This window comes from Neomonachus schauinslandi, chromosome 5 (assembly GCF_002201575.2).
Source record: "Neomonachus schauinslandi chromosome 5, ASM220157v2, whole genome shotgun sequence".
NCBI classification, from domain to species: Eukaryota; Metazoa; Chordata; class Mammalia; order Carnivora; family Phocidae; genus Neomonachus; species Neomonachus schauinslandi.
In genome coordinates this window covers 79,645,602-79,660,210 of record NC_058407.1, presented here as the reverse complement: position 1 = coordinate 79,660,210, position 14,609 = coordinate 79,645,602, and the positions used below count along the sequence as shown (strand labels likewise).

At 35.4% G+C, this 14,609-nt stretch overlaps 1 protein-coding gene across 1 annotated transcript in view; it reads right to left on the bottom strand.

Annotated features, from left to right (window-relative positions):
• The window catches only part of ITPR2 (inositol 1,4,5-trisphosphate receptor type 2), a 482,328-nt gene that overhangs the window by 77,921 nt on the left and 389,798 nt on the right, over nucleotides 1–14,609 (bottom strand). The window contains exons 49-50 of the mRNA XM_044915443.1: nucleotides 9,377–9,552; nucleotides 1,284–1,448 (exon numbers count right to left, since the gene is read on the bottom strand). Coding sequence (XP_044771378.1) covers nucleotides 1,284–1,448; nucleotides 9,377–9,552 — 341 coding nt within the window. The remainder of the gene's footprint in view (nucleotides 1–1,283; nucleotides 1,449–9,376; nucleotides 9,553–14,609) is intronic.

Here is a 14,609-nt window from a genome sequence, read left to right as displayed (position 1 = left end):
AAAACAGAAAGATTTAATACATCATTTCACATGTTTTTCATATTATCTCTCTAATGAATCTTGATAGTATGAGTCTATCATACTATATGCATTTTATAGACGTTACAGAATATTACATGTCACAAGTCAGGTCAAAGTGCTGGGTGTAATGGGACTTCATATATCACGGGCATGTTTTTAAAAATGGATTTTTTTGTGGTAAATTAGAGCAGAAAGGGAATTCATCTGGATCCCTGGAACAGTAAAAACTCTATTTTTGATTGTTGGATCATCTAACTTAACTACCTAGAAGATAATTTTGTATCAAAGTGTAAGGGACAAATCTACGCTTCCTGGGGGCTCTTTCAAATGCTTGACAAGTAAATGGAAAATCTGCCTCTTTTCAGTCTTCCTACCTGGGTTTGCTAGATAGGTAACAGGAAAGCGGCAGGTGACGGATTTGTCCCTTGTGAGAGAAGCAGACAGGGTCAGCATAATGTTTTTAGATCTTCAACTGAGGTTTCAGGAATTATTTTATTGGGTAGTGGTCTCCACTGCACGTCAACCATGGGTTGGAGATATAAATAAATTGCTCCCATGGCATCATGATGCTAACCTGGTAGTGCTTTGGGTTTCAAACATTATCATGAATTTATATTGCCTCCCTTCCTCCTAGTTGATGGCTATAGAACAGTCTATATGTAGGAAGTAAAACTGATAACCTGAAGAAAAAATCTAGAAGAAATGTGAAAGCCCGCTTAATGAATTAGACACATGTAGATAAGCTTAACAACAATGACACATTAAATCTGAAACTAAGATTTCAAACAACTCAGTATTTTTGCGAGGTTGGCAGTTTACTCATTTTACTTATATGCCATTCTAGAGTTACAGTAATATTTGTTGTTGTGAATAAAGTACAACGATTCCAGGGCTAAGAAAACATATCCCCACTTTTTTTTCTCCTACACTCTGTTGGAGAACCTCTAAATGTAAGGGGAAGGAAGGATTTGGCTGAAACCAAAAAGCAGCTGCTATATGAAGCCCGGGTCAAGAGGTCGGGTCGTTGGTGACTTCTCAGGGAGGAAATAAAGAGTTCCACCACCTATGTGGGTTCTCAGAGGAAGAGAGGAAAAATAATACTAATTCCTGATTTTCCTAGGAAATTCTAAAAATAACATAATTTGTCCGAAATGTCAGGCCCTGCTTAAAAAAAAAAAAAAAAATCAAAGGAAGAAGCATAAGAAGCAGCACCATTGTGTTATTTTTTCCAGCAGTGATTGTCCACTTGGAGAAGTACTCACCAGGAAGCTATAGAAGAATTCATGGACAAAGAGGCCCAGCATGCAAACCAGGACGTAGGCCACGTGGTAGAGAAAGGCCATATCCAGGATGACTGCTCGGTAGCCTCGGGTGAAAGTGCCACGATTGCCCACAAAACTCACCAGAAACACTATTTTGTTACAAAGCTGCAGGGAGGAAAATATTAGACTTTACTGTCTTATTTATCCCCAAAACTCGCGTAAATAGCAGTCATTGACAAAACCTAGCATTCACAAAGTCTGTGGTTTTCTTTTATCATTTTTCATCTCGTAATTTTTCGACATTGCTTACAAATCTGTGTGTAAACATAAAACACCCCAAAGTTGTATCATTTGCAGTTCCAGGAGAAAAGAGGAGGATGATTAAGGGCACCAGCTTAGTAATCGAGGCAGACCTGAATTTAAACCCTGGCTCTCTCACTACTGTTGTACAAGGTCGTGCAGCAGCTGGCCTTGATTGTTTCTTTGGAAAAATTGGAGCAAAGGGATTTCGACCTTACAGAACTCTTCGGAGGATTAAACAATTCATAATGCGTATGAAACACTTAGTACAATGACTCTTTAGATACTACCCATCATATTTTCCATATTAGAAGTAATAGATATAATATTTTTATTATACTGGAAATGTAACAGAAAAATATCTTTTCAGAAAATATCTATCCTTCATTTTTTCATCCTAAACTTTCTCTCCTGAATATTACTGTAAACAAGTAAGCCATTAAAAGTGATTTTTTTGCATTTAAATACATAAAAATATAAATATACTTACGTAATTAGGTTAAAACAAATATAATGCAGGCATATATTTTCTTTCCTTTTTTTAAGATTTATTTATTTGAAAGAGAGAGAGAGAGCATGAGTGGGAGGGGCAGAGGGAGAGGGAGAGAGAATCTGAAGTAGACTCCTAGCTGAGCGTGGAGCCCGATGAGGGGTTCGATCTCATGACCCTGATATGATGACCTGAGCCAAAACCAAGAGTCAGATGTTTAACCGACTGTGCCACCCAGGAGTCCTGCATGCATATATTTTCTAAGCTGCACAGGTGGTAATTATTCAATAAACATTTTGGAGTGTTTATTATGCTTGGTGCTATGTATTTATATTAAAACTATTTAAAATTGCCCTTTGTGGCATGATTTTGGAATACTGAAATGTACACAGAGATTCTTTGGCAATAACAACGATCTATGCAATGATTTCCAAAGAACACAGTTATCATAAACTTAGTGCCAGATATTTGGTTCTAGAGTCACTGCATTATTTATAAACTGAAGAAGCCATTTTGCATCTTAGTCATCATGGAAACAATTACAGATTTCAAATTTCAGTTCTTCTAAATTGTTCCCTGAGTTCTTCAAGTTATCTAGTGGCACTGTATTTGTCTTTACATGTCCAAAGCTAACTTTGGGAAAACACGCTGTCCTTTGCAACAGCGTTGATTTTTCATATATATGAAAAGAGATTGCCTTGTGGAATGATTTTAAATAATGGGCAGAAGTGAAATTTTAGAGGTTGGAAAAACCTTTTCTTTCAACTTTCTGAAGTTCAAATCAATAAATAAATGAAAAATGGGTTAACATTGCATGTTGTGAAGATAGCCAAACCAAATCAACAACATAGAAGTTCAAACTTCCTAAGTTTTCCCCATGCTAATTAATAATCCTCTCAGTAATCGGTGTTTTCCATTCTTTCATCATCTTGTGAATAATTTGAATAATGTCGGCAGAAAGTTACACTTCACTATTTAGTTTCATCATCGTATATTTACATTACTATTAAACATAGCTACAGTATAATGATGTCCTTATGATTATTATCCAAGAGTAAGTTTAATATTATAAAAAGTCATTTAAAAAGCTCAGGAAATATATACAAGGTGCTCAGATACATATGGTATTTGACAATAAACAACCATGAAAATGGTGAAATACAGAATGTCTAGATGAAGTAATATTCAGTGTTTTACTCTTTAAATCATCTTGACTATTTAAATTCAAATTTTTTGCTTTCCTCACCCACTATATTCATCAATATGAAATAGAAATAAGTTCTATAAAAAATAAAGTTAAAAATTGGAATTATGACTTTTCAGAAGGATGGATGATATGCTCGTGACAAATTATTTATATGTTGTTTCTTGATCTCTATTTCCCTAAACTGAATCATTAAAAAATTATGCAGGAAAACTATTTATAAGTCCTACACATTCAGGAAAAGTAATACATTGTGTTCAAGTTCTCAAAAAAAGCAATGCATTTCAATTCTCAAATAATGCAAAATGAAGGACACATTTCTGCCTAAAAGGGCCTCTGCCAGTTTTGCATGAAAAATAAAGGCCTTCTCTATGTACAGGTTGATTTTTATTTTCTTTGAAATTTGATCTAGAGCTTGGTGTTGATGGATATGTCCCTGTTCTCTTGACTAAGTCTCAAACTAGAATGGAGTTGATATTGGCAGTGAAATCCATTTATTCCTGTAGAGATCAGAAACAAGGAAATTGTCCTTTTGTTTTGAAGTGTTCATACCAAGAAGAAATAAATGCAAGAATAAATGATCTGAAGAGGAAAGAAGTTGAACTCTGTTTTTTCCTGCACCGTGACCTTGAAATGTATAAATTGTTTTTATAGAGCATTTCCATGAAAGCTGGGGATATTTATGGGAATGAAGACATTACAAAAACTTATTCTCCCTTTTCATGTCATGACTTACTTGAAGTTGTCTAACCAGTCCTTCATTTGTCAATGTCATTATGTAGGCAATCTTGTTTCTATGGCAAGGGTCCATGTGGGCAATGATAAATGGAGGGCGTGGGAACTGGGCAAGGTGGCTAAAAGACCAGCCCTTTCTAATTTGGTGTTGAAAAGACTCTTGAATCAGCATACAAATACCAATATAAATGACCATAACTGTCCCACAATATTTATATCTTTCTCCATCTATTCTTCAAAATTGCATTTCGTGTATGTTTTGTTGAGGATGGGGTGAACTGTGTGATGGTGGGGGAAAAAGTGGGGAATGGGGTAGGGAAACAGTATCAATGTAAGCTTTTTGTGCAGTTATTAATTAATTAATTAATTAATTAATTAAATATTTCAAGTTTTTATTTAAATTTTAGTTAGTTAACACATAGTGCAATATTAGTTTCAGGAATGGAATTTAGTGATTCATTACTTACATATAACACCCGGTACTCATCACAAGTGCCCTCTTTCATGCCCATCACCCATTTAGCCCATCCCCCTGTCCACCTCCCCTCCAACAGTCTTTTTTACAAAGATGATTTACCAGTAGGTCTTCTAAAAACAAAAGCAAAATTAATGTTCATTTATTAATGTAGAGTGAACAAAATTAATTAATTTTAATTGGGGAAATTAATTGTCCTGTACTGTTTTCATAAATACTTCATAATTCATTGATATGTCTTTGTAGGACTTTTAACAGTGCAGTATACTGGAAGGACACTGGACTAGAAGTTGGGCCATCTGGGTTCCAGTCTTGGCTCTGCCACCCACCAGATGCTTTGGTAGATCCTCCTTGTCTCTATAGGATTTTGTGTACTCATTTCTAAAATGAAATGCCTAGAAATGAATAATCCTTAAGGTGACTCAAAGTTCTAGAATTCTATAGGGTGTCCTTTAAATTTTGCTATTTTATGGGATCACAGAAATTTATAGCTGCCTTTATATTATCCTTTTTTGTCTTATTGGTTCTATGTTCCTAATCAGGAATTCTATCCCTATCTTACATTGTGCCTATGGGAAAAAATGACCTATTTTCCAGGAATAAACTGTAGCCAAATAAATAAATACATACATACATACATACATACATACATACATACTGTCTAGTATTTCTTGAAAAGGAAAACTGAATTTATTGAACTACATGTTAACCATATTACTGTATTGCCATCAACATCAACCTTACTAAAATCTATGTGATTTGATTCAAAAATCTCCATTTCAGTAGTGTTACACCTTAGGCAGGGTAAGTTTCTATGGTCAAAGCATAAGGCAAAATTTTCAGGCCAACATCACCCTGGAAATCTTTTAAATTGCCAACAAAGCAGTATAATAAACAAGGGTGGTATAAGCTATACTGTTTTTTAAATAAATTCAACATTTCTAGTTTTCCCCCAGCACTGAAGCAGTTTCCTGCTACTACAACTGAATATCAGAATGAATTAGGAGAATGCAGTGACCATATTATATGAAAAATAGAGTGTGTGTGTGTGTGTGTGTGTGTGAGAGAGAGAGAGAGAGAGAGAGGGGTAGAGAGAGAGAGAGAATGAATGTTTTGTCTCAGAATATATAATTGAATTTGTGTATGTTAAGTGAACATATGGTGGGGCTCAACCTTATAGATTAGCAGTAACATGAGCCCTCCCAGGAAACTATCTGCAGGTAAGTAATAAGGGCATGATACTATTAAATGTGAACACTGTGGCTTATTGCTAATAGACAGCTACCTGCTAAACTCCACTTGCTTCTCCTCTCTGCAAAATGGCGAGACCAAGTTTCAGCATAAGGGAACATTTCCATATTACAAATAACTGTAAGAAAGGCAAATAATTTATAAATGCCATTAAATAAATTACACATTTCCAGGCACTACTACAAAAGAAAAAAAACATTGTACATAAGAAGTGTTTAGAAGATATTAAAAGATCTTCCACAGGTATTTACTGCATTATTTATTATGAAAAATATCTAAAAATCTAAACAATAAAAATTAATGGTTAAACAGATTATATAATGTCCACATGACTGGGAATATTATCATTATTAGTGGTATAGAAATATTAGGTGATCTAAAATTTATAAAATGTGTGTTTATATTTGCCAAAATAATATCTTAATTTCCATTGCAATGTAGACTGTGAGAAGAAAACTGTACTGGGTTATAAGATATGCTTTATAACAGAGAAAAACATCTGAATTTTTTGAAACATCTCAAACATTGAGATAACCCTTGTGACAAGATGGAGAAATTAGTTGCAATCGAATCAAAACTTCGATTGTTAGAAATGAGTAAAGATGATAAAAATGAAGCATCCTAATAAACAGAAACTGATAATACTAAATGCTCAGAACACAGATTGAGGTTTTTCCTTCCACTTGATTCCTTTTCCAGAAAAGCAACTTTCTACATTTGCCTGACATTATGAAAGACACTGAGTCCAGAAACAAACAACCCTCTGTGAACCAAAATACAAATACTGTTACGATTGTGATACCGATGTTTCACAATTAAATGGTACTTCACATGTTAGGAGCTTGATAAACAGTAGCCTTTGTTGCTATTATATCATCACTGTTATTGCTCTGCTCTAAAGCTTCACACTAATCTTCTCCACCAATCTTCTTAACAACTGGTGAGTGCAGACTAGGCTTCAACATCTTCATTTCACTGATGAGAAAAATGAAACTCAGAGGCTCAATTTGCCTATGGTCTAGAATTCTGATTCTCATTAAGCCTTGACTGTCAGGTAGATATTTTCTTTTGTTTTTCCTGCTTCTGATACCTATAATTTTAGTACCTATAGTTTTACCTGTCAAACAATGCAAACTTTTAAGTACAAATTAATAAATATATTAAAACCTAACTTACGAAAAGTGACTGATTTATGTTTTCATTTAATTTTTTTCCTGCCCCCTGGGAAATAGTAAGCCACATAATAAGTTTATTATGACAAAAGTTAAGATAGATAATTACGTGCTAAGACATTTTATTAATCTGTACAATATCAAAACTATAGATAAAAACTATCAATATCCATATTATCGAAATCACAATTATTCTATCCAATTTGTTTGTTCCAAATTAAAGCTGATATTTTCTTTGCCAAAATGCCCTGAACTGGCAAATTGTAATGTATTGTTTGGGGGGCTGTGCAAATGGGTTTTTTATGCTGTGAGAGATATGAGAGTACCCACAGATTCATACAGTTAATAAGAGAGATACATTTCCACATATATTTCTTTTCAAGTATAAAAGTTGCCTCTTATATGAATTGTCATTTCCTATGGTGGAACTATTTTCACCAAACCAGGCAGAGATTATTTTTTATCCTGTCCCCTAAGGGGGAAAGGAGAAATAACTCCAAATGTTTTTGGTTTCCCCAATAGACATTAAAATGTTTTTCCTTATCTCTTTATTCATTCTTGAAGCTTTTGTATGGCAAGAACCACATCCTCTACTTCTTGGTAGTTTCAATGTCTATCAGATAACAGAGGCTGAATAAATGCTTGTTATTTCTGGCCCAACTCTATCTAGCTATTATTTCAACTTATCAAACTTGGGTTTTCTCTCTCGAATTAATGTCTTATTGAGGACCAGCTGCCAGTTTAGGAACATTATTTGCTTCTTCAAATAATTTGGCTCAATATTCAATGTATTTTTAATAATAAGTTGGACTTACCTAACTCAAGTTTTCTAATAGGGTTAGAAGAATTTAGATAAATACATGAAGATTCCTCGATTAGCTTGGTTTCCAAAACACTCAAAGTACAAGTTCAGTTCATGTAAAGAATTTTTGAATGTTTAAGTGCTAGGGATTAAGTGGGAGAAAAATGGAGTCAGGAGTGAGGGAGTGAAGAGGGCAGGATTATACCTATGAACGTGAAAACCTCTGCCCTCAAGAAACTTAAGAATCCTGTATTTGGTACTTGACAGAATTCTTTACTGATAGACCTCTTTGCATGTATAGTACACTTCCCTTTATTAACAGTGATTGAAGAATAACTGGTAATTTGGTTGCCTGAATGTTCTAGTTAACTGGGAGCTGTCATTTACATCATGTCATATTTTCAAGGAAGTATAATATAATAGTGGTCAGAAACACAGACTTGGTCATTCTAGCTCAGCTTTATAATTCTCAAAAGTTTGGCTGGCTATTTCATTTATTCATTTTCAATAAATACTTGCTATGTATTTCATGTACAAGGCACTGTAAATGTATAAGGATACAAAGATAATTTTTCACTCATTCATTCACTCACTTGTGAATACTAATTTATTTAAGAAACATTTGTTGGATACCAAAGACATTCCAAGACATTGAATGATCAATCATTATCCTTAAGAACTGTATAATGTGTTGCATGGAGCACTGGGTGTTATACGCAAACAATGAATCATGGAACCCTACATCAAAAGCTAATGATGTAATGTATGGTGATTAACATAACATAATAAAATAAAATAAAAAAAGAACTGTATAATGTAGTAGGGAAGATAAGGCATATATGCAGATACCAGAATATAGGACACTATGTTAGAAACCCCATACAAGATAGAGACAGTGCTTTAGGGATTCAGCAGACATATTAACAATATTTATTTGTGCACCTGGACATTTTTTTTTCATTAACCTGATGATTTACCCTTCTTTTAATATCCCTTTATGAATATGCCATGTAGAAAGCTGTCTAGTCCCTTTAAAATTTTATCTCTTGGGTACTATTATTATTATTTGGAATAGCGCTCTGATTACTTATTCTCAACTTAACAACTGAGGATTTGAAATATGCTCCCTTGTTCCAGTATTTTAAAATTTAGTGAAAAAAAATATTAATCTCATCGATGCCTTTCACAAGTTTATGGGTTTTGTTCACATAAAAAGAGCCAAATTTCATATTTTCTCATATAGCAATCCTTTTTCTTTGGTCATTTTATAAAAGGTACTCACTTCTAAAACTCTGCCAACTATAATTTAATCTTTCTTGGGTGATTTAGAAGTCACTTTAGGATGTTAACAGTGGCTTAGAGTCATTTTTGTCAATATCTTTGGGTATAGGATACAGAAGGCATTAAAACTGGATTGGATTAAATTGATTGCAGAACTGGGTCATGCCCCAAATGCCACCTTTTTAAATATATCAAATTTTTACTTGTCATTTTTTTCTCTCTCTCAAAATTACAAATGTACAAATTAAACTCTCATTAAATTGAATTCACAATAAACAAGAATTTACTATGTATACACAAATTAAAATATATAGCTACATTTTTACATTTAGTACACTTTTTCAATGAATTTACAAAAGGACAAAGCTAAATAAAATACTTACATTAGCTGCACCAAGAAGTATTAACGTAGGCCCAAGACCTATTGTATATATTGATCTGAGCATTATTGACACAAGAAATGGTCGAATACCCACAGGCTTGGAGAAGAAAAACAGCATAGATGTGCAGACTGCAACTGCTATCCAAAGAAGAACTGAGAACAACGGAGAAAGTGTACCTGTAATATGAGAAAGAAGTTTATTTTTACTAAGAACAAAAGTAGAAAATGTTAAAATCCTTGCCACTCTACTTTATGTAACATAGCAAATCAAACCATAAGACACTGAATTTCATAACAACCCACTCTACACACTGTATATTTAGAGGAAATGTCTCTGAACACATTACTCATTACTCAATGCAAATATTCATTGCATTTCCAGAAAGTTTGTGATTACTTTCAGGATGTTAAAATACTCACTAGTTAATGTAGCTTCCGTTAACTCTGAGAATTGTTCATCTTTCTCTCCTATGAGAGTTACATGTTAAATACTTCTGCTAATGTATCTCACTTGGGAACTTTAATTCAAAATTTATGGTTAATGAGTGTTAAATGTACAGTTAAATCATATGAAACCAAGGATTTTGTAACTGAACTCATACCTTGTTTTGTTCCATTGTCATAAAGTTTCTATACTGCAGATTCCTCTAAAGAATTCAGAATGTAAAATATCCAGTCTTTAATAAAATAGATACAAGCTTTATCTGTTAAAATATATATGTGTATAAATGTATATGATGTATGTGTATATGTATGAGTGTATGTACTAGAAAGCCAACTCAAGCTCTAAAAAAAGTTGAGCTTTTAAATCATCAGAAAACAAAACAAAACAAAAATCATCAGAAAACAAAAGTTCCAAATACTTAAAAAATGAACCCCATAACACAAAATTTCTTTATAAATTGCCCAAAAGAAGTTTAAAAATATATCTCCTTTAAAAAAAAAAGTATAATTCATTGACGTTTGCACTGACTATGTGAATTTAAGGAATCCCCGGTTGAAGGTCATGTGGTGCTGTATTGCTAAAGTAAAGTAAGGGGCCACATTCTTGGGCTGATTAGATCAGCTATAGGACCTCAAACACATGCTTATTGGCTAATGAAGTCACAGGGGAAACAACAAAATGGAGATTTTCCACTAGTTATTTCTTTTGGACTGTTTCTATTATTTATAAAATTCACTTCTGCATGCAAAATACCACAAGTGCTTTGGTGTGTAGAGTTTTTGTATTATCAGTTAAACCCTGGGATTATCTGAATTCCTTCATTGAATTCTGTGTAAGCCTTTAGTTTGTAGTGAGTGCTAATAGATCAAAAGTAGGTAGGAAGAGCCTGTCAGACATTAAGAAACAAAACAAAAGTCAGGTAGCAAACAGCATTAGCTTAGACATGTTTATTTTTGCAATGTTTGCCCTTACCACACTGACTCAAGCAAAGAGTGATGAAAGATGGTCGGGAAGAGAGATCTGATCTAACCCCTTCACCAAATTTATTTATTTATTTGTTTGTTTGTTTATTCATTCATTCATTCATTTGCAAGAGAGAAAGAGTTCATGAGCCTGTGGGTGGGGGGAGGGAGGAGGGGGAGGGGCAGAGGGAGAGGGACAAGCAGACTCCCCGCTGAGCGGGGAGCTGATGCAGGAGCTCGATTCCAGGACCCTGAGATCATGACCTGAGCTGAAGTCAGATGCTTAACCTGAGCCACCTGGGTGTGCTACCCCTCTCACCAGATTTATGATCTGATAAGATGACTTTGGGGAAGGGGAAAGAAGAGGGGTACATATCTCTGGAAATTACCTTAATTCACATCCTCTGGCAATGCTAAAAAAATGGATACCCAACTCAGGTTTATTGTAATGTTGGTTTATAAGCACTTTGTGTCTACCAAAACATAACCTGACCACCAACTTCCCAGATCTCAAAGAGCCATGGACAGAATCAGACCTTCGACTTTCTCTCATGCTTATTTGGATGTCTTCAGAATGTAAGCTTTGTAAGAGTGAGGATCATCTCTTATCTCTGAGCCTATCACGGTATGTGGCATGTAGCAACAAGTAAATACTTACTGATTAAATGAATAAATAAAAACATAATCTGTGAACTCATTTTGAGTAAGTAACTAAGTCTCCAGTTATAAATTTGCCAAGTTGTGGAGCCATTCTTAAGTTTACTAAAACTTTCAACATCTATGCACATTTAATGACTTTTAGCAAGTCACTGGACTCTTCAGTATAATTCATAAGCAGTGTCTTGGTGTGACATTCTTACTTTAAAAGTCCTAGCATTGACACCTATAGTTACACTGCTCATTGTTATTAATGCCTGATAAGCTAACCACATCTTGACTATTCTTTCCTAGGCAATATCTGGCTTGCCAAGATTTCCCCTTGATTAAACAAGAAATTATAACCATGCACTTAAAACTGGGCATTTGATCTCTTTTTAGAAAGAACTCAAAGATAATCTAATGTTGTACCTTGCACGTAGTTTAATACTAAATATGTATTTGTGAAATCAATAAACTTATAAACTTATAAATAAACTTATAAAGTTATTTAAAATGGCTATTGACAATATTGCCAATTGTCAATTGTCAATAATTTGTAATCATATTCTGTAAGAATAGTCACATTGGTTTTTAGCTGAAGATTTAATGCAAAAATTAATAAATTGAAACTGACAAACTCTAGAGAAGACAGTACGGATTGTTAAAGCCAGTTTTTACCCACTGAGGATGGGAGGGGGGAACTCTTCTTAATACTTTATATTTGTATCAATTTTCTATAATAAGCATTGTTCCTTTAATAATGGAAAAATTTTCTAGAATTCGCTCTACATATTTTCAAATCTTAGAAAGTATGAATTTTGTCCTTTATGGAAGAAAGTTCTAACAGCCAATTTGGAGACCTCAATTCAAGTCATGTAATGGAACTCTCCTATCCACCTCACATGACTCGTGTATAGTTCACTGTACAGAACATGCTGCTTCTTACCTCCAGTCCCTCTCCATTTCTCTGCCTCCCATGTAACTTCATAAGACTCTTTCCCCCACCTCAATCCAGCTAAAGTGGACATCCATCCATAAATCCATGGGTGGTCTTTACTATTGTGCCTTAATCATTTCTTTGTCCCTGAACTAGATCATGAGCTCCTTGAAGACAAGGACAGCTTTACCAACTTCTGTGTCTGTAGGGCCTAGTACAGTGCCTGGCACATAGCCACACTTCATCAATGGTTGTTATTAAATCGAATGAATTAAAATCACCTTGAAGAACTTAACTTTCTTTAATACAAAGCATTTGAGGGAAAAAAAAGAATTACACTCTAAATTTGAACCTGATTTAAAAAAAAAAAGTCATATGCTATCTGGAAATAAGAAATGCACATGGCAGCAGTTTTCTCCACTAACTAGTCTGCCTTTGCCAAACTGGGCAGGGACAGTTGGCATGGCCAATGTTCAGCTTCTGAATGGACATCTGGGATGTTCTCTAGCACGAAAAGCTGCTCTCAGCCCAAACCACCAACACCTCATTCTTCCACTTTGGGTACAAGTTTCCTTTTTAGAGAAGCATATGTTAAATAAATAAACCAATTGACCAAACCAAAACCTATAGCCACACAAATAAGCCCTGCATTCCTGAATAAATGCAAACCAAGCTCACCCCCTTGGGAAACCTGGCCTCAGTGGCCTGTGATTCCTGGTGGAAATGACCACTCAGAATCAATCCATATCATTGGGAAAGGTCAAGGGAAAAAAATGGCTTCCCTTCCAAAAATGGTAAAGAGGAAATGAGGACAGAAGAAGCCAAAAATATTTAGAATGGCCTAAAAAGTGGTATGCGTAAACTTTTTGTTACTACACCTAACTATGAGTTTCCTAAAGCCCAGTTAACACGTTGAATTGTGTGGGATAAAGGAGAGGCGACCTGGAACTGCCCTCAAGAGTTCACATCCTCAGGCTGAGAGGTCTTCTATTTTCCAAGGGTCAGCAGTGCCCTTCCGGGTACACCAGGCCTTTCAGTGGCCCGAAGGGGCCTTCCTGGGCACCTCCCTACCGTTCAGGCTCTCCGGAGGAGGTGGATCAGAGCGAGTCCAGTTGCCTTTCCAGTCCAAGCAGAAACCACACATTCCTGTCAGGTTCCCTCTACATGACAGTGTAACCAGGAAAGGCGGTGAGGGGATTCTTACTGCACTGAATTAGCCAGGGAAGGGGAAATTTCGTGAAAAGGAAGGAACACCAGGAAATGTTTGAGAATCTGCCTCTCCTCCAGAACATGCCTAAGATTGCCTCAGAGCAGGGTTTCAGTCTCCTGCTTGGCACCGTAGCTTACCCTGCAGTCTCTTGAGAATGCCCAAAGCCTCGTTTCCGACCACCTTAGACTGCAAACCAGTCTGGGGAAGTCTATGGGAAAGCCGCATTTAATTAAAGGAAAAAATGGTATTTCAAAAAAAAGTTTGAAGATGTTTGTTGTTATTGTTCTTCCTTGTTCCTGAATCCTATTCTGATCCTCAACCACGTTTATAGCAATTTAATTAGCATTAACCTAAGGTGTTACGAATCAAAAAATTGCTGTAGTCTTTATAGTTGAATAAATAAAAACAACTGCTTAGTGTTTCCCCCCACCAAATAAATAAATAAATAAAATCATGCAATCTGAGCTCTTCAAAGCCCAGCAATGAAAGGCCATTATCTACAGCAGGGGTCGGGGAGGGAGTGCACTATAAGCTGATCCCCTGAGAATCACCTTCCCCTAAGTATCTCCTTTTAATTATTATACACCACTACTCTGATGGAAGGGAGACAATATTCTCTCAGTTAATATTACAACCCAACAGTGAACCAGATCTAAGTAATTCCCAGCTTATGTGTGATCAGGCTGGAAAACATGCTTGGAGAAAGCTTACACAACCCATTGCCTCTGCCAACCCCCTGTCCTCACAGAGGACACAGTGACTCTGGAGAAGCCTGGAGGAGGGTCTGGGGTTGGGGAAGGTGGCTCATTTTGACCAAAGGTCTTTTTTTTTTTTTTTTTTTGGCCCAGGATTTACCAGGTGATTTCATGATTAACATCTACACCCAGAATCCAGGGACTTTACGGTTGGACAGAATCCTCATATTTATCTTTATTTTTAATTTTTTAAAAATTTTATTTATTTATTTGACAGAGAGAGACACAGCGAGAGAGGGAACACAAGCAGGGGGAGTGGGAGAGGGAGAAGCAGGCTTCCCGCGGA